The 21230-nt window shown below is 43.8% G+C and overlaps 1 protein-coding gene across 5 annotated transcripts in view; it reads left to right on the top strand.

Annotated features, from left to right (window-relative positions):
* PTPN22 (protein tyrosine phosphatase non-receptor type 22) overlaps positions 1 to 21230 on the top strand; it is a 42422-nt gene that overhangs the window by 1128 nt on the left and 20064 nt on the right. For 4 of the 5 annotated variants that reach the window (XR_014566025.1, XM_083745895.1, XM_083745897.1 and 1 more), the window contains 4 exons: positions 11274 to 11382; positions 14377 to 14453; positions 15634 to 15729; positions 17914 to 17952. Coding sequence is in view for 4 of the 5 variants with exons in the window: in XM_083745895.1 (XP_083602021.1) it covers positions 11274 to 11382; positions 14377 to 14453; positions 15634 to 15729; positions 17914 to 17952 (321 nt within the window). In the remaining variant the exon portion in view is untranslated. Of the gene's footprint in view, positions 1 to 11272; positions 11383 to 14376; positions 14454 to 15633; positions 15730 to 17913; positions 17953 to 21230 lie in introns of those variants that run through there. The other variant, XM_083745898.1, reaches the window with a different exon arrangement.

The following is a 21230-nucleotide window of genomic DNA, read 5'->3' on the forward strand; positions in this document are numbered from 1 at the left end:
TGCTGAAGGGGACTGCAGCCCATGAAATATTATGCCATAATATGACAGCCTTCAAGGTGTCATAACTCTTTGTTGGTTTGCTACAACGGATTAATGCAGCTACCTCTCTGGAAATTACTCCTCCTTGCTTGTGTTCTTGAAGAGGTCAGGTGAACTGCAGGAACAGTAAGGAGGTGGAGCAGAGCAGGGTACTCTGGGGAACACACAGTGGACCTCCTTCTGGGGTATAGGCAAGGTACCCAATGTTGCCAACATCAAAAGTCAGTCCTATCTTTAGAATCTATGTTTAGAAGGCTACCCAGAGTGGCGGAAGCATGATTTGGCTAAAACTGGAGGGGGGAGAGAGTGTCAGGGAGTGAGGCTTCTGGATTTCGTTAAACTATGAAATTCATTGCCACAAGTGTTGGCAGCAGGGGCTTCCCATAGATATTTGGGAAGATAGGCAGACAGGCCTTTAGTCTGGCCCATCAAGGCTTATCAGAGGCCTCCCATGAGAGGATTACAAACCGTTTTAAAACTGATATTTTTTTGATAAACTGCTTAGAGGTTTTGTTACAAACAAGCAATATATGCATTTTGTTAAATGAAAAAAGAAGAAAAAAAGAATGGCGGCAGGCGTTATTTATTTGAAGGACAGCTTGTCCCCCACGGCTGTGCCCTGCAATGGACGTACAGCCACCTGGAAGTGTTTGGTGGGTTGCAGGATACATTGCATACCCTCCAAGTGTCTGGGTCACAGAAGCCAGTTCCAGCTTCTGTTTGGATCCTAGTATGTCCCGTTTTTTGGTCCGGTGCTCTGGCATGAGTCCTCACACTGGATTGTCAGACTGAAAGACGCTCACTCTGGCATGACCCAGTATTTTATGAATACAAAAGCCTACATGGGATATCAGTGAAGAAAAGTGTTTAAAATAGTGATTTTCTTCAAGTTACTTTAATTTATGTGTTTGTGTTTTTTGGGGGGAGAAGGTTGTATTTCTCACTTTTAATGCAGATGAAAAATTTGTATCGCCTAGAATGCCAGTCCAATTTAAAGCAATTTTATTCTGTACACCCACCCACCAAACCTGCTGGATCACACCAATGGCCCATCTAGTCCACCAACCTGTTCTCACAGCAGCACACCAGATCCCTGTGGGACGTCCACAAGCAAGACATGAGTACAATAGGACTCTGCTGACCTGCAATTCCCAGCAACAGCAGAGGTAGAACTTAGCCAGCATGGCTAGTAGCCATTGATAGCTTTGTCCACTCTGAATTTCCCTAATCTTCTTTAAAGCCACCAAAGTTGGTGGCCATCACTGTCTCCTGGAGAAGTGACTTTACCTAATTGGGTGCACTCTTCCCACCTTGGATCAAATCTATGCTTCCAGGTGTCATAAGAAAGCTGCAGAGATAGTGCAGGATAGTATGCACCCTGGAAATGATCTCTTTCAGCTTCTGCCTTCTGAAAGAAGGTACAGGGCTATAAAGACTAGGACTAGCCGCCTGAGAAACAGTTTTTATCCAAATGCAATTTTGGTTTTAAACGCAATGTAAGGTAGTCTCTGTGGGAGTATATTGTATTTAATTATGGAGTATCAGAGTTTTTAGGGGGTTAACCAGGCTGGGATAGCAGGCTTGTTGGTTTTTGAATATCTGATGTAGATTTTTTTCAATTTTGTTGTTCTGTATGGGACAATGACAATAAAGATTATCGTATCGTATTATATTGAACCTATGCCCTGCACAGATAAGAACTTTATTTTTCCTGTCTTGATTCTTACAAATATTCAGCTTCATTCGATGTCCACAAATTCTAATGTTATGAGAGAGGGAGAAAATATTTTCTATATTAATTGCATAGAAAAAGTGGACATATATATATATATTTTTGTCCTGCTTTTCCCTGGGAAAAACCATGTTTTACTGCTGAATCGGAACAAATGGCACTGGTGGTTTTCTGTGGGAAATGCCTGTGCCTGAAAAACACAGTACAAAGGGAATTCTGGGCAAGCCCTCTGTTTACAGTGGTCCTTTTGGAGTTCTTCACAATCTCTTTTTGTTTTAATGACCCTGGACCATTTCATATCATCAGCAAACTTGGCCACCACAAAGCTCACCCCTAACTCTTGACCTTTCTTTGTATTCCATTACTGCAAAGTTTACTCAAGAACCTTTGGTGAGGTACTTTGTTAAAAGCTTTTTTTGAAAGTCTAAGTACACTGTATCAGTTTGACCACCTCTGTCTATATGCTTGTTGACTCTCTCAAATAACTCTAACAGGTTCATGAGACAGGACTTGCCTTGAAATCCTGGAGCATGCATATCAATAACATTCACAAGTGACTCATTCCAGACTGAAAAGCATTCTTAGCATTGCTTGTGGAAATGCCCACAGAACTTCTTGTGTGATACAACTTTTCCCCCTCCCTCCGCCAAGGCATGAAGTCCTGTGGGGCTGAGGGTGTACAGGCAACTGGAATGAAAGAGGAGCAAGGCTAGCCAAATAAATTTTTATGCTTGGTGTGAAGGACAAGATGGTCCCTCTTTCCACATTCAGAAGTTGACTGGACTACAGCTGAATCTTACACCGGCAACAGGACAGCATCCACCACCCCACCTAAGACCTGCCCTAGTTTTATAGTGGGAGGAAATTTAAATGTAATTGAGAATGCAGGTGGACATTTTCCAAGCTCTTCGCTCATTTCCTTTTCTACTAGGAAAGAGTGAGTCCATTCACACAGCCATGAGAAAACCTGAATTATTCCATACAGCACAACACTCAATGCCCCTGTGTTAGTGAATGTTGGCAGTGATTAATCGGCAAAGATAGCACCTTTTCCTCCTGGGAACTCTGTTAGGGTGACTACTTAAGATTCATCAATAAAGAGTGACATCAGTTTGAAAAAAGATTTCCATGTGCTATATAGAGACACAAATTTAGAAATTATTATTATAAATTAAAAAGCAATACAGTGCTTTTCACCTTGGTGGGGAAGACTGTGATCAGATGACCTGTGTGCCTGCTTGGTTGGTGGTCCAGATACTAAATAATAATAATAATAATAATAATAATAATAATAATAATAATAATAATAATTTATTATTTATACCCCGCCCATCTGGCTGAGTTTTCCCCAGCCACTCTGGGCGGCTCCCAATCAGTGTTAAAAACCGTACAGCATTACATATTAAAAACTTCCCTGAACAGGGCTGCCTTAAGATGTCTTCTGAACGTCAGGTAATTCTTTATCTCTTTGACATCTGATGGGAGGGCGTTCCACAGGGTGGGCGCCGCTACCAAGAAGGCCCTCTGTCTGGTTCCCTGTAGCCTCACTTCTCGCAATGAGGGAACCGCCAGAAGGCCCTCGGCGCTGGATCTCAGAGTCTGGGCTGAACGATGGGGGTGGAGACGCTCCTTCAGGTATACAGGACCGAGGCCGTTTAGGGCTTTAAAGGTCAGCACCAACACTTTGAATCGTGCTCGGAAACGTACTGGGAGCCAATGCAGATCTCTCAGAACCGGTGTTATGTGGTCCCGGTGGCCACTCCCAGTCACCAGTCTCGCTGCCGCATTCTGGATTAATTGCAGTTTCCGGGTCACCTTCAAAGGTAGCCCCACGTAGAGCGTGTTGCAGTAGTCCAAGCGTGAGATAACTAGAGCATGCACCACTCTGGCGAGACAGTCCGCGGGGAGGTAGGGTCTTAGCCTGCGTACCAGGTGGAGCTGGTAGACAGCTGCCCTGGACACAGAGTTAATCTGCGCCTCCATGGACAGCTGTGAGTCCAAAATGACTCCCAGGCTGCGCACCTGGTCCTTCAGGGGCACAGTTACCCCATTCAGGACCAGGGAATCCTCCACACCTGCCCGCCTCCTGTCCCCCAAAAACAGTACTTCTGTCTTGTCAGGATTCAACCTCAATCTGTTAGCCACCATCCAACCTCCAACCGCCTCCAGGCACTCACACAGGACCTTCACCGCCTTCACTGGTTCTGATTTAAAGGAGAGGTAGAGCTGGGTGTCATCTGCATACTGATGAACACCCAGTCCAAACCCCCTGATGATCTCTCCCAGCGGCTTCATATAGATATTAAAAAGCATGGGGGAGAGGACAGAACCCTGAGGCACCCCACAAGTGAGAGCCCAGGGGTCTGAACACTCATCCCCCACCACCACTTTCTGGACACGGCCCAGGAGGAAGGAGCGGAACCACTGTATGACAGTGCCCCCAGCTCCCAGCCCCTCTAGACGGTCCAGAAGGATGTTATGGTCGATGGTGTCAAAGGCCGCTGAGAGATCCAGCAGAACTAGGAAACAGCTCTCACCTTTGTCCCTAGCCCGCCGGAGATCATCAACCAGCGCGACCAAGGCAGTTTCAGTCCCATGGTGAGGCCTGAATCCCGATTGGAAGGGATCCAAATGGTTGATGGGCAACTTCAAGACCCCTCCTATTGCTTTGTGTGGTTCTTTTTCTTTAAACTAGACTTGGTCGCCTTTGAAATAGAGGACTGTCCTCTATAAAGTAGGACACATACCCCCTAATGTCATATGTGTGAAGCTTACTCAATGGCAAGGTAATGCTGAGAGGCACGCACACTCTTGCTTCAAATGTTCACTTCTTGAGGCCTGGCATTAAAAGCAACTTCCGTTGCTTAGGCCTTGCAGTAACAGAATCAGAGAGTTGAAAGGGAATTCAGAGTTCATCTAAACCAGTTCCCCTGCCAGTGCAGGAAATCCATCATTACATCATCCTGATAGATGGCTATCCAGCCTCTGCTTTAAAGCATCTAATGAAGGAGAAGCCACTATCTTCTGAGGCAGTCAGTTCCATTGTCAAATAGCTCAATGCCATCAAGAAGTCCTTCCAAATGTTTAGCAGAAATCCCTTTTTATTGAAATTTGAAACCATGGGGTTCAAGCCCTATCTTCTGGATCAAAAGAAAATAAATTTGTTTCATCATCTGTGTGATAGACCTTTGATACACAATCAGCCTGTTGATCCAAGCCAGTGATGCTTCCCTTTCTTCCCTTGTTGAGTGTGATTGACAGATTGACAGGGACAGAGGTAGAGGTTAGCAGAGCATCAGAATGGCCTCACCACCCTCCCTATACTAGAACCTGTTGAATTTTGAGCCCCTCGAGATGCCAAAATGAGCAGCTATTAGAATTCATTCTGTTTATTGAGAGAGGGAAGAGCCCAAGGCTAAGATCAGCTCAGGCAGTTCTTCCACCATTTCATTTCTATGGTAAATGTGACATGGATCATCCAGACTTCAACAACTTCAGAGCTACTATCCTGCCAGTTAGGATTTCATTCACTTGGTCATTTTTAAAATAGTTTTGTCTCAACTGTATGATGCAGGAATGATAGGTTTTGGACACCATTAAGACTAAGGGACGCAGGTGGCGCTGTGGGTTAAAGCCTCAGCGCCTAGGACTTGCCGATCGAAAGGTCGGCGGTTCGAATCCCTGCGGCGGGGTGCGCTCCCGCTGCTCGGTCCCAGCGCCTGCCAACCTAGCAGTTCGAAAGCACCCCTGGGTGCAAGTAGATAAATAGGGACCGCTTACTGGCGGGAAGGTAAACGGCGTTTCCGTGTGCGGCTCTGGCTCGCCAGAGCAGCGATGTCACGCTGGCCACGTGACCCAGAAGTGTCTCCGGACAGCGCTGGCCCCTGGCCTCTTAAGTGAGATGGGCGCACAACCCCAGAGTCTGTCAAGACTGGCCCGTACGGGCAGGGGTACCTTTACCTTTACCTTTTAAGACTGGGGGAGAAATGCATTTATACACCCACCCACCACATTTCACTATCAAATTCCAGGACAGTTTCCATATATTAAAGCAACAGTACACCATAGGAACACAGGGAGCTGCCTTATACTAACTTAGACCTATGAATCTTGCAATGAGGATCCCATGGAATGAATCTAGGCTAATCTCTTAGGAATGTTTGGGTCGAAAGGCTTCTGTCTCAATTGAGGAGTTGGGCCGGATGGCCTTTGCATCTCTTCCAGCTTTGTGATTCAATGATTCTCATAGTGGGGGTTGCTGAACTGTTTTGCAATGAGTTTCTGACTCATCTGTTCCCCCACCCACAGCTCTTCATTCTGCATTTTGGTAGCATTATCTTGAATTACTTTCCTATGGCAAATGTAACACACAGGCCATCAGCTCCTGGACAAATATAGTAGTTATATTTCTGCAACTTCCCTGTTGTTATGGATGAGGGTTGCCACCTTGGTTCTGGCAAAATATAGGACAGGGTGGGGTGGGGAGAGCAGTTGAGGGGAGGCTCTTTCTTGTTTCATCTGGTGCTGAAGTGACTTCAGAGCAATCCATTACAATCTATTGCAGCCTAACAGCATGCCCCTCTGGAATTTGTCACACACACACACACACACACACACACACACATTTGTAAGCCTGTCTGTGCTTGGCTACCCAAAGCTTAAATACATGACCTTTCACACCATTTCAAATACATGCATTTGGAGAGGATCCCTCAAATACATGCATTTGGGGAGAGACAGACAGACAGACAGACAAGGAGGAGGAGGAGGAGGAGAAGACCTGAAATATAGGACAGAACTGCTTCAATACAGGACATAGTGTTTTACACTGAAATATGGGACAAGTCTGTAATAGGTGGCAATGGATGGTGGGCACAGGGGCTAAGGTGTGTTGGGAGTGTGCATTATATTGATCTTGTGCGTTGTGCTCTTGTCCACTGTTAACTTGTCAGTTGAAAGCTGTGAATTTTGTTGAAGCTGTACACATGTAGATTCTATCCGCATGACTGGCGATTCTCTTCCCCTCCTGCTGCATTGATTTGCTTATTTTTATATTTTTTAAAATGTGCCCCTTTTTTCATATGAATTTCTAAAAGCAGTTCAACAACTAATAAAACATCTTGTATGTAAACTGATGCCACTTAAAGAAACCAAACAATAAAAACAAAAAGAACAGCAGGAAGCAACAAAAGCCATACAAAAGCCAGGGGGTAAAAAACAAACCAGTTTATTTTCAAATAAACTGAAACATCATTATTTGCGTTTGCAAGGAGTAGCAGTATGGTTCCCTCTTGCTAGGGCGTTTCACAATGTTACTGCTGCTGCTGTAAGGTCCCTGCTATAAGGGGAGACCATCCTGGCCTCAGTGTAGGATGGAAATCTGAGTAGAAGATCTCAAGTGCTGAGACGAGGGAACACAGGAAGCCACCTTCTTAGTAGTTCATTAGACCAAACAGACTAGACATTATGTTTTGCATAGGGGAGATTGTCAGAGCTGAGCTATAGGGAGTCATCAAGAGAAAGCCAAGACTCCTGGGGCTGAGGTTCTTGCACCCCCGCTATAAAATAACTGAGGGGGCTGGGTCCTGCAAAATTGATGGGCACCGCCATTCAAATGGTGTGCATGCACCGTGCCTTGTAATCGATTATGTGGGGCAGGGCTTACCTGTGCTCCCCCATATTTTATTCAAGTTGCAACCCCTGGCCAGAAGTAAGAGCTCTCTCTCTCTCTCTCTCTCTCTCTCTCTCTCTCTCTCTCTCTCTCTCTGTGTGTGTGTGTGTGTGTGTGAAGCCAGGGAACATGGAGATAGTCATGGCTATGGAACAAGCAAGGAGAGTCATAAGGTGCAAGATTATTCACCAGTTTGGTCCTGGTATTTGCACTTAAATAATTTATTTTTATGTCGCAATGAGACCGTAGAGTGGCTAGGATTTTAACTCTTTTGAACAATATAAATGCAAACACATACATATAAATTTGGATAAATGACTTTTGTAGTATATTGGTGGCTGTGCAGCCCTTGTATAGTGTGGCTGTATGAGACAATGGGAAGGAGAATTACAGAGAGCAGTCCTGTTGCCGGTGTTCAGAAGTGAGATGGTTTTATGATCTCATGAAAGACAGTGGGATAACATAACTCTTCAAGCACTGCCTATCGTGCAGGGGGAATATGTTTGTGACGCAGGGGCTGCAATTTGAAGAGAAATGGTTGTTAAAGAAAATTCCTCTAGAGTCTTCTGGCAGGCATGTAACACCGCTGCAGCAATAAAGAAAATGTACACTGCTTCCTCCTGTAAATGTTGGAGATGTAATTGTAAAGATTATGGTTTTCTTCATACTTACAAAAGGTTTATGGAAAGGCATTTTAAAAGTCATATTATAGATAATTGGAGATATGCTAATTCCACAGGTAGAACTGCTAAACAATTTGTGAAGTGGTGTAAAAGAAGAAACACAGGATATCGGTTAGCAATCTTACAGGAGGTGCTAGAATGCTGACTGTAAGAAAGAAACAAAGAAATAAAGAACACGGAAGCATGCCAATCTGTAGAAAAATGGAATAGAGATATATGGAAATTATTAACAGCTTTTATTACTAAAATAAGGCTGGGCAATGACAGAGCTATGATTAATTTCATGAATAACTAGGAAAGTGTATACTGTTCTGGAAGAGAAATAAATAAATATTGAGAAAACAATTCCCCCATGGATGTTAACAATGCTGTGAAGATTCATTATTATTTTTATATTGGTTAGATGCTTTATACCAAAAGTCTCGAAGTGACAACAAGATTAAAAAAAAAAAAAACACAAACAGTTAAAATAATTAAAAATAGGAAAATTTAAAAACAATGTACAACGCAGAATTCCCAAAATGCTCATCTAACAATGCCAGAAAGAAAGTCAAGCTTTGGACTACAAGAACCCAAAGCTCAATAGGTATTTTTATGCGTTTATGGGATTATAACGTAACATTTTTCCTGCTCCATTTCCTGCTCCATAATAAATCCCTCTTCCCAGGTAACTTTGAGAACTGTTGATCTGTGTAAGTGAACAGGGATCTCCTAACAACTCTCAGGCCTCTTAACAAACATGGGAAAATGGATCAAATTTGTTTTTATTAGCCAATATATCCCATATTCTTAAAAGTGATTTAATTGTTTCCAGAGTCACCTGAGATTTCAAATATTTAGATCCTAATACAGTCGTACTTTGGATCCTGAACGCCTTGCAAGTAGAACGTTTTTGCTCCTGAACGCTGCAAACCCAGAAGTGAGTGTTCCAGTTTGTGAACATTCTTTGGAACCCGAACATCCGCTATGGGTTCCGCAGCTTCCGATTGGCTGCAGGGGCTTCCTGCAGCCAATCGGAAACCGTGCCTTGGTTTCCAAACATTTTGGACGTCAAACGGACTTCTGAGAAGGATTCCGTTCGACTTCCAAGGTACCACTGTAGTTTCTAACCAACCAAAGGTGCTATGTACATATATTCTAGGATTGCCCATATCGGAAGATTAAGGCCACAGTGAGATTCCAATATTTAGTACTTGACAGTAGGCAAGCATAGTGATATACGGTAATTCCAAACTTGGGCTTCTGAAACCGCCTCCTTTAATTTGTAGCTGCATTCTCTGCAAGGATATTCTTGGTGTTGCTCCAAAGGCATTTCCTAAATAATGAATTTACCTTTGATCCTGATGTAGAAACTGGGAGTCTTCTCAGGATATAAATGAATCTGGGAATAATATTAATTTTGAGAGCATTCACCTTTCCCCAAAGGGTAAGGTTCAATGACTTCCACCTATTGATATCTTAAGAAACCTCTTTTATTAATTTATTCATATTAAATGTAACTAACTGTATTATATCTCTTGGTATTAACATACCTAGATATTAAATAGATTGGGGGGGGGCAAAATTGATATTTCTTGAATGAGTGTGTAAATAAATTTTGACCTATTGGCATCAATTCTTATTTGGAGCAATTAACAGAATAACCTGATATTTTACCAAAAGCGTCTGTCATTTGGATCAAGATGGGTATGCTAGTCTGAGGTTCCGAAATAAACAAAAGTATATCGTCTGCAAATAAAACTAACTTATGTTCAACTGAATTTTGAACTGCTCTGTGAATCTCACGATGTTGTCTAATAGTGCTAGCCAAAAGGAGAGTCCACAACCTCCCAAGTCCATTCCATTGCTGAATAGCTCTTACCGCCAGAAATTCCTGATGTTCAGTCGGAATCTCCTTTCTTGTAACTTGAAGCCACTGGATTGAGTCCTACCTTTTGGAGCAAGAGAAAACAAGCTTGTTCCATCTTCCATGTGACAGCCCTTTAAATATTTGAACATGGCTTTCATATCTCCTCTCAGTCTCCTCTTCTCCAGGCTAAACATACTCAACTCCCTCAACCGTTCATCATAAGGCTTGGTTTCCAGCCCTGAGTTTTGCACCGAACAGATGTTTTATGTCATGATTTGTTGTGAAATGTTGACTTTTTTGGATTGGTTGTTGTGCTGGGCAATATTATGAAAAGTGGTAGAGAGGAGGACAAGGTATAGCAGCTGAAAACTATAAATAAAATGTATGTAAATAGACACAATGCCAGTTACTATCACACACCGTAGTTCCTCACTCTCTGTAACAGCGGTCAGGATGAGATGGGGAAACCAGTGGCAATTATAAAACGCTTTGAGGATTGCCAAATTGTGCCAAAATTGGCTAAATTTAGCTCAGTGGTACAGCATCTGATTTGAATGCTGAAGGTCTCAGATTCAACCCATGGCCTCTCCAGGTATGGCTGGGAGAGAAGCTAATCTAAAATCCGGAGAGCCATTGCCTGTCAGCCTAGACAACAGTGAGCAGGATGAACCAATGGTCTGAATCCATATAAGGCAGTTCCCCGTACTCCAATTCTACTAATATTCCTGCCACCTCAGATTTTTTAAATCCTCAAAACTCTGTTTTATGTATATATTTGCTTGTTTTGTTTAAAGAACTTCTAAGCTGCTCTTCATCCAAGAGGATCCCAGGGTGGTATATGACAATAACAACCATGACAAAAGATTATTTTATTGTGTCATGGGAACTGGGTTTCCAGACAATTCAAAAGCAGGAAGAATGGACCAGGATTTGTGTGGGGGAAATGTAGCAACAGAGCTATAGTTGAGCTTCTTCTCTTGTGTCAATAGAAGCATTTTCATATTTTCCACATGTGTCTGAAGAGTGTATTATTCCACCACATTACACCTGTGCGACGCCTGCGGAACGAGTATTTTTCTACGAAGCCACATCAGAAACATATGTGCCTGAGCTGTGCATTGTTCCTGCTTGGTTCACAAACTTTCCACTTCTCAGAAGCCTCACACTGCAAAGTAATGACGACGGTTTGGTTCTCTGTGTGGTTGTCTCAAGAGAGGCTAGTCAGGAAATAATGGGAGATGCAGGCCCGTGACACTGTCTATATGTTCTTTGTAATCTCTCTTTATGATTTAACAACAGAAACTGAAAAGGCAATCGGCAACCTACAGAGCTGACAAAATCTACCCAACGGCTACATCTGAGCAGCCGGAAAATATCAGCAAGAACCGGTATAAGGACATCTTGCCATGTAAGCTAGGAATTAAATATTTATCACCATAGTTTTTAATCTTTCCAGCCACTGTATGAATGAGGTGACGTGTATTTGGGATGTGTACACCCTCTACTTTTAAAGCACATTATTTCCCTCAAAGCCCTGTAGTTTACCCCTCACAAAGTTCCAGTTCCCAGCAACTCTTAACAAATGTCAGTGGTCAGAATTCTTTGAGGGAAAGAATGTACACAGCCTTGGAGTGTGAATGGCCCCTGTGCTTGTTATAATTAATATCATGTATACAGCTTGGATCCTAAATTAACCTAAGGACATTATTGCCTCTCTGCATCTCAGGTAAAGTGTTTGTTCTAGTGAGGTCTTCAGGGGTGGGAGGTGGAGAAGAATAACAGGTTCTATCCTGTTGAGGGCAATTTCCCCCTTCTCAGCAGCCCATTATGTCTTTTCCTATATTGTTCAGGAGATAAACTTCAGAGAGACTTTTTGGGGTGTGTATAGGGAGAGCAATCTTTCCTTTCATGAACTTTCCTTTCATGAACTTGCCTTTGGACCCAAGGCAAGTTGTATGCAAACATGCTATTCACACACACCACACAAATGCAGAGTGAGGTGCAAATAAGAATGAGTATATGGTTCATACTCAATACAACATCAATACAATATCAACAGGTTGGTACAAAGATACATGTTTTCTGATACATCTCAGAAAAATGATCAAACAAGTTTAGAAGGGCTTTTAAAAGAACCCTTGTTTACCTTCCTGTCAATAGCAATAGCTAGAGAGGAGAGGAGATATCACAGGGATTAATCAGTGGGTGCCTGCGAGACATTAGTCAAAGCAGCAATTATGGAAGCACTAGCTGGGTTGAAATCTCTTTTCCCAAGCAACTGAATGTTTTCATTCTGAGAACTGGGAAAATGCTATCTCCTTGGTTTGGATATAATACCTTAGTGATGGTTATGTACATTGAGCATAACAAATGTGTCACCTTGACACATTCTGACCACAAAAAACAATACCCATTCTCTGAAAAAGGCTCTTAATATGTTATAGGTTCCATGACTCATGTTCACCTTTGCATGCTGATAGACTTCTTAGGTCAGTCATTCCTTTTTCCACTCTTTCTTTACTGTTTCATTCACTTGTGATTGTCGTCTGATCAGGGTACAACTACCCACTAGTTAGGGACGTGGGTGGCGCTGTGGGTTAAACCACAGAGCCTAGGACTTGCCGATCAGAAGGTCGGTGGTTCAAATCCCCGTGACGGGGTGAGCTCCCGTTGCTCAGTCCCTGCTCCTGCCAACCTAGCAGTTTGAAAGCATGTCAAAGTGCAGGTAGATAAATAGTTACCACTCCGGTGGGAAGGTAAACGGCATTTCCGCGCGCTGCTCTGGTTCGCCAGAAGCAGCTTAGTCATGCTGGCCACATGACCCGGAAGTGTATGCTGGCTCCCTCGGCCAGTAAAGTGAGATGAGCGCCGCAACCCCAGAGTTGGTCACGACTGGACCTAATGGACGGGGTCCCTTTACCTTTACCTACTAGTTAGCTGACATAGTTTCCTAACCTCATATTTTACTTGTAATGCTATTACAGAGGTAGGGAACATTTAGAGGGGAACATCAGTTGGCTTAACCCTTCTCCTCCCACCATTCTTCATCTAGTTCCTCTCTCCCCCTCCTCACTGTGGAACAGCTGGGGAGGGGTTGTTTGGCACTATTGTCACTGGAAGGGGCAAGCACATTCACTGTCCACTCACCACCCCAGCATTATCAGTAGCTGGCAAATATGTTTGCTGAAATAATTTGCAGTTCTTCCCTTAATTAAACAACATAGATTCCTCTCTGAGATCTCGGCCGTAACAACTTTGGCGATACGTAAGTTATATTTTGCCGTTCTGTAAGCTGCAACTTGAGTTCTCCGAACTCCTGGGCATTAAAGCTGCTCACATGAGTAGATGCTTCCTGTGAAGGAATAAAATGGGGAGTGGCTTGTGACCTTTTGCCAGATGAAAATGTTCTTGGATATACTGAGTTGTATCCAGTACTGTGGAAGCAGAACTCCTCTCACACAATGGGACTTCCATTTCCTCTCTTTCCACCATACTCTCTCAAAAGCTGCTCTCTCTCTCTCTCTCTCTCTCTCTCTCTCTCTGTGTGTGTGTGTGTGTGTGTGTCCTCCAATACTTTGGAGTTGATTTTGAGAGCTGCAGGGGAACAGAAGTTCCATGATAGGCACGGAAGTCTCTTGTATGAACAGAACCGCAGCACTGGATGCAACACGCTTAAACAAAACCTGGTTTTCAAAGGCTTGGATCCAAAAATCCTCCTTCCCATTGCAACCTCTCAAAACTCCCCTTCTGAGGGTTGCATGGGGTTGCAGCTGTGTATGTTCAAATCAGCTACTCGGCCCATTCATGAGTAGAAGTGCCTTTCATTTGGATGAGAAAATATTTGGACCCAACCCCAAGTTTATTAGATACAATTTATCAACACCATTTAATTTAATATCAAATATAGATATTCTGTGGAAGAGATGGAAATAGACTTGGTTGGGGGATGGATTGGAGTGTGGCAGGAGATGAAAACACTCTGGGAGCAGGAAACAGAGAAGGATATATACCCAGTGGTGCATATACTTAGGAAGGAACAACCTTTTGCTCAAATACAATGCAAAACAAGCTGTTTTGATCCTTGTTGGTGCAGCACAGAAGAGGCTAAGGTCACGCACACACACACCCCGAACATTCTGTGATGCAAATGAGCATGAGCTGTGCTGTTAGTTATTTCTCTCTCTCTTTCTGTTCAGGCCAGGAAATATTATGGGGAGCAGCACTAAAAAAAAGTGCACCCTTGTGAAAGTGCTTGGAATGTGCCTGTGCAGTTGGGTGACAAAAGGGTTTAAGGGTGACCTCTCACAAAGCAACTGTCACAATGAAGCTTGACTTGGATTTGCTGTTGTAGGATCCGTTATATAATGCAGCTGAAAGTTGTTTCATTTGCTCTTCCCTATAGATGACCACAGCAGAGTGAAGCTCTCCCTTATCACGTCTGACAAAGACTCTCATTACATCAATGCCAATTTTATCAAGGTAGTACCTCATTTGGTGGCCTGTCGCACATGATTCGCATGGACCGTAGGCTCTGCTGAGTGAAAAATACAGGCATATCTAAAGCGGTCATTGAGCCCCTGGGGACATTTAAAAACTGTAAAAAACTGTTGTGGGTACTGCACACACACACATAATATATGCATGTACACAATGCAATCAGTCAATAATGGGAACGACAGACCACAACTGCATATAACCTCCAATAATTTGCCCCCCATCCTGCAGTTAGGCTTGCAAAAAGCCTCTTATTGGCTACAATGGAAGGCTTCTATCAAGCCTAATTTCAGTGGAAGGGGTGGCCGTGGGACAACTGGAAAGGCCTATGTGACGCCTGGAACAGCACTCATGATTGCTGCTTTGGTGACCCACAATCCTTAGTCAGGTTTATATGAGAATGCAAATGGTTTAATGGAGAAAGTGCTCCTCACATTGAAGAGATCCCAGGAGTGGCGGGTTAATGAAAATATATTTGAAAAGTTATAGGACCTTTGAAATATCTTACGTTTGGGCTTCTAATTTAATCCTAGGCTACGTGAGTTCCTTCCACTGCCTTTCTCACTAAGGAAGCACTCTAAGGAAGTTGTCTCCTTTCAACAGTTCTCTGTCCCATTTAACAGCAGGAAGTCACATAACCTCCTTTTTTTTAGCAGTCCTTCTGACGTTAATGACACAACCAATTTCAGGATATTGTTACGAGTTTTTGGGTGCCAAGATCCCCCGAAATTCCTGGGTCTAAAAAAAAGTTAGAATTCTGTGTCTGTTTTGCAAGCTGGAGGGGGGCAGGGCAGAAAATGGGTGGCCTGTTTTATGCTGCAGTGAGCGTTAGTCACAATGTTTGGGGTTTCTTAGAATCTGGAGCTGCAGCAATAGAGGGGACAGGACCTTCTTGGGGTGTGAATGTTCTGCATTCTCTCCATCTAGGCTTGTGTTGTATATATGTGTAACTAAATTATATATAATAAAGACACCACAGTCTCTGCTGTGCCTCATTGTTCCAAAAGGAAACACAGACCCTGATCAGTGTGCCAGGTACCCCTGGAATCTCACACCAGTCGGAGATTGGGGAAGCGTGTAACAGTATAATGGGAAAATACAAAATACTCCAGAGTGGATTGCACCTAGATGCTTTTTAACAAAAGCTTATTTATTTCCTTTTTAGGGTGTGTATGAGCCAAAGACTTACATAGCTACTCAGGGCCCCCTTCCCACAACCGTTGTTGACTTCTGGAGGATGATCTGGGAATATAAAGTATTGGTAAGCTCCAGATCAGTGCTACTTACAAGTCACTCCTACAGTTTTACATTCAAACATTTCTTGCTTTTTCCAGGGGAGGGATGGGGTCCCATGAAATGAATTAAGCCAAGGGGATGGTTGCACTAAGTCTGGAGTTTACAGACCTTGGTTACAGCTTGTGTTTAGTCAGGAGAGAACTAAGCCACAAGCCCAGTTTCAGATGGTACACTAATCCAAACTATGGCTTAGCTCAGTGTGGTGCAGAAACAAATCAGCTTGGGAGAAGTGGTCTGGACACACATGCACGTATATTAGGCCATTGTTTTGTGATGTGCAAACCAGGCCATATTGTGGTTTGTTTGGAGTTAAACAAGCCACAATTCCTGGTTCAAATATAATTCTAAGCCAGAGATCATGGTTTGTTTCCTTCCTTCACTAATGATGAGGTTATGACTTATTGTGATACGCAAATATGTATTCTGATTCATACCTATTGCTTTCTGCTAGACTTTGCTCCTCATGTTTCAACCTGCTTTTAGCCTGCTTTATCATGGGTTTTCTTTTCAACATTTTGCATTCATGCACATGTGCAGTTGTACAGTGAGCATTTTCACATAAACTTTCCCTGGTGATGCTTACATTCAACAGCCCATCCCATTACACTAACAGCAGATGCTGAGACTTGGCAACAGCGGAAGGAGCCTAAAGTCAACAGCTACAACAGCTGCTGGATAATTTCTGGACAAGGTGGTAGAGTTTAAAAGTGCCTAAACATTGAATCCCTTGTTTTTCCAAAACCCACTAATCCTACATAAGCAACTAAAGGTTGCAGCTCATACAAATTAGGGAAACAAATCAAATATGTACAGCTTATTCCGTTCCCAGGATTTGAGACTTCTAGCTATATAAAAAGGAGGAGTTCTTACTTTTAAAAAAAAAAATCTAAGCCATCCTACTGCACACAGCCATTTTCTATAAGTGACAATTCTGCTCAAAGGCATCACCAGCCACTTGCTGCATATTTGCATGTCCCATGCACACACTGGAGGGCAGGGGCAGCCATATGGCATCATGTGTCACTTGTACGCATCCCTCCTGGTTAATGCACATGTTCCCTTATTGTGAAAAAATCTGATTAGTACTGTCAGGGGAGGTATAGCTGTGGGAAATCCAAGGGTGTGGTGGAACTGTTCTATTTTTGGAAGAGTTCCTCAACCCCGCCCCCCATGTGTTACATGGCATTTCTTTGGAGCAGGGGTGCTCCAAAGAAATGCCATGTAACGCCACACCTCCTCAGTGCTTGTTTGACTGTTAGTGCTTGTAGGCACACCTGAGCCATTTTATCTCCAGGAACTGCAATGCAGAAGTTGGTGCTTTTGTTTCAACTAGTGACCCCGTGGGAAGAGAAGGGAGATGGAAATAGTGCTGGGCATGGAAATTTGTTTTATTTTTCTTCGTTGCAAAGTGGGACTTTACACCTGGTGTAAGCCTAGTTTAGAATTTTGTCGCTAGACTTTTTTTTGGTGAACAAATTCCAAAGCTATAAAGAAAAAAGAAAAACCTTCCCATTTCACACACACCACAATCATTTGAGAAGCTTGCAAAAAAACAAAGCAAAACAAAAAAAAACAAAACAAAACGCATCAAAGGCGCTTGGAGTGAAATGGGATGTCCCAGCAACTCCCTCCCTCCTTCCTCCCTCCCTTCCTTCCTTCCTTCCTTCCTTCCTTCCTTCCTTCCTTCTTCTCTCTCTGTCTTGCAGAATCAAAGGCTGGCTTATTGCGCATCTCTCATGCAAGTGCAGGAGATGTGCAACAAATGCAGGAGCAACTGTACACCAAACATTGCATGTTGCTGGACAATTACAAAAATCACACCCTGCTTGATTATTGATGTGGCTGCTAGCTGAGGTGAAGCAAGCAGGGGGTGGAAAGTATGGAGAAAGAAAAAGGGCTATGCAGGAACAAAATAGGCACTATCAGACATGCTCCATCCACTGGTTTGGATGGGAAGCAACAGTGAAAATATAAAACTAGCAAAGAGGTGAATGGAAACGTGCTATCTCATATTATGATAAAAATGGAATGAGAAGGAAAAGAAATTGGCAGAGGTCTATCTTGTGGAAGTGCCCAGCATTGAAAATTTTCCTATTTCATTTGTGTAGCTGAATGGCACTCAAGTGTCTTTTTATTTTTATCTCTCCAGGTTGTGGTCATGGCTTGCATGGAATTTGAAATGGGGAAGGTAAGCTCTGTGCCAATGGATAGCATGCACACATACACACATACACACGTACAGCTTAATATAATAAAAAATTCTAAGAGGTTTGCATTAAAAAAAATCATTCAACAATTTTCCTAAAAGATAATAATAATAATAATAATAATAATAATAATAATAATAATATATTATTTATACCCCGCCCATCTGGCTGGGCCTCCCCAGCCACTCTGGGCGGCTTCCATAAAAACCAAAAATACAGTAAAATATCACACGTTAAAAACTTCCCTGAACAGGGCTGCCTTAAGATGTCTTCTGAATGTCAGGTAGTTGTTTATCGCTTTGACATCTGCTGGAAGGGCGTTCCACAGGGTGGGCACCACTACCGAGAAGGCCCTCTGCCTGGTTCCCTGTAGTTTTGCTTCTCGCAATGAGGGAACCGCCAGAAGGCCCTCGGCGCTGGACCTCAGTGTCTGGGCAGAATGATGGGGATGGAGACGCTCCTTCAGGTATACTGGACCGAGGCCGTTTAGGGCTTTAAAGGTCAGCACCAACACTTTGAATTGTGCTCGGAAACATACTGGGAGCCAATGTAGGTCTTTCAAGACCGGTGTTATATGGTCTCGGCGGCCGCTCCCAGTCACCAGTCTAGCTGCCGCATTCTGGATTAGTTGTAGTTTCCGAGTCACCTTCAAAGGTAGCCCCACGTAGAGTGCATTGCAGTAGTCCAAGCGGGAGAAAACCAGAGCATGCACCACTCTGGCGAGACAGTCCCCAGGCAGATAGGGTCTTAGCCTACGTACCAGATGGAGCTGGCAAACAGTTGCCCTGGACACAGATTTGACCTGTGCCTCCATGGACAGCTGTGAGTCCAAAATGACTCCCAGGCTGCGCACCTGGTCCTTCAGAGGCACAGTTACCCCATTCAGGACCAGGGAATCCTCCACACCTGCCCGCCTCCTGTCCCCCAGAAACAGTACTTCTGTCTTGTCAGGATTCAACCTCAATCTGTTAGCCGCCATCCATCCTCCAACCGCCTCCAGACACTCACACAGGACCTTCACTGCCCTTACTGGTTCTGATTTAAAAGAGAGGTAGAGCTGGGTATCATCTGCATACTGATGAACACCCAGCCCAAACCTCCTGATGATCTCTCCCAGCGGCTTCATATAGATATTAAAAAGCATGGGGGAGAGGACAGAACCCTGAGGCACCCCACAAGTGAGAGCCCAGGGGTCTGAACACTCATCCCCACCACCACTTTCTGAACACAGCCCAGGAGGAAGGAGCGGAACCACTGTAGGACAGTGCCCCCAGCTCCCAGCCCCTCAAGACGGTCCAGAAGGATGTTATGGTCGATGGTATCAAATGCCGCTGAGAGATCCAGCAGAACTAGGAAACAGCTCTCACCATTTGTCCCTAGCCCGCCGGAGATCATCAACCAGTGCGACCAAGGCAGTTTCAGTCCCATGGTGAGGCCTGAATCCCGACTGGAAGGGATCCAAATGGTCCGCTTCTTCCAGGCGTGCCTGGAGTTGTTCGGCAACCGCTCGCTCTATCACCTTGCCCAGGAATGGAATATTCAAGACTGGGCGATAGTTGGCCATTGTGGCCGCATCTAAAGATGGTTTTTTAAGAAGCGGTTTAATAACCGCCTCTTTCAGCGGGTCTGGGAAGGCTCCCTCACGGAGGGAAGCATTCCCCACCCCACGAAGCCCATCACCCAGTCCTAGCTTTTATAAGCCAGGATGGGCAAGGATCCAGGAGACAGGTGGTTGGTTTCACTCGTCCAAGCAGCCTGTCCACATCCTCGGTGGCTAAATAAAGATAAAGTGAAAACCAAATTATATATCACAAGTAAAACTGAGCACTTTGCAAAAATAAAAAAGAAGGTCATCCAGCAGAGCAACCAAGGATGATTCGGATTTTGTCCCAAAACTGAACTTGACCTGAAAGGTCAATATAATCAAAATATTGCAGAGAATCTGTGTTTTCCTCAAGTGGTGTCTGTATAAGATAGTGCTAACTCTCCTGGCCACCATTCCATCCTCCTTTCTGAATTATCAGAATCTTTAAAAGTCTCTTTGAACTGTGTGTGCCACTGTGTCTTTTCTTGGTGGAATTACTTTTTGTACAAGCTAAATCAGACTGTTTAATCATCCCAGATCTGGAATTTGACACTTTCAGGCTCTTGCCTCAAAATACACACACACACACACACACACACACACCCTCCCGCAACCCTGTATTAATTTTAAAATTCAGACAATGAAGGAGAAAAGGTAAAAGCACCAAGAGTACATGTCTGGATACAGCTTTGGCACCAAACCTATGATGTGGGAATTCTGTGACTGAAGCTCCCAGCATTTTTATTTTCCTTTATGGCATGGTGTGAAAGTGGGGTGGTGGTGGTGGTGGTTAACCTTTTGTTCCATGCTTTGTTCCCTGGTATAAATTGTACCCTCAGCCTCAGAGCTGCTATTAGTCATGGAGAGAGAAATTTACAGTCACTTGTACTTGTCAGTGGTTGTTGAGACAATTATGACTTCAGTAAGTTTTATAGGGCCATAGTTGAGCAGTTTAAAGTTGTCCTTTATGGTTTATCAACGGATACACCAATTATCTCTGTGTGCAGATTGCTTCTCATAATGGGTTCACAGTTGAGCCAGGCTGTATATATGCCAGATCTTCCTTAAGCTCCCATTTAAAAAATAGGTTTATGGCTCCCTGTTTCTGTTTCTTTATTAGCACCAGCCCCTTGTCCTTGGACTTTCCCCAGTATTTCTAGTCAGTAGTTCTCCTATTGCAAGCGTTTTGATTCCCCGCCTTCCATTCAGTATATCACCTGCTTCAACAAGAAGCCACAGAAGTATACAGTGGTTGTTGAGCATCCTGCCCTAGGTGTGCCCTTCACTGGGGGAAGGGCCATAGCTCAGTGGTAAATCTGCCTTGCATGCAGGAGGTCCCAGATTCAACCCCCAGCATCTTCAGGTAAGACTGGAGGAGATTCCTGTCTAAAACCATGGAGAGCTGGTGTAGGTGATACTAAACTAGATGGACCAATGACCAGACTCAGCATAAGGCAGCCTCCTACATTCCCATGGTTGGGCTTAGAAACCAAGCCAATTCTATAAACAATTAAGGCAGCCTGCGAATGTCTTAAAAAAAAAGAAGTGTTGTGTTTGAGAGCTGCCAGCTTGGCCAAACAGCTGGACACATCACTTGTGTGGCTGAAACTTTCCCTGACTGGAAACCAGTTTTTGTGCTGGGGGCAAGGAAAGGAAGATATGAGAGTGGACAAG

Source organism: Podarcis gaigeae (assembly GCF_964106915.1).
Source record: "Podarcis gaigeae genome assembly, chromosome: 6".
Classification (NCBI taxonomy): domain Eukaryota; kingdom Metazoa; phylum Chordata; class Lepidosauria; order Squamata; family Lacertidae; genus Podarcis; species Podarcis gaigeae.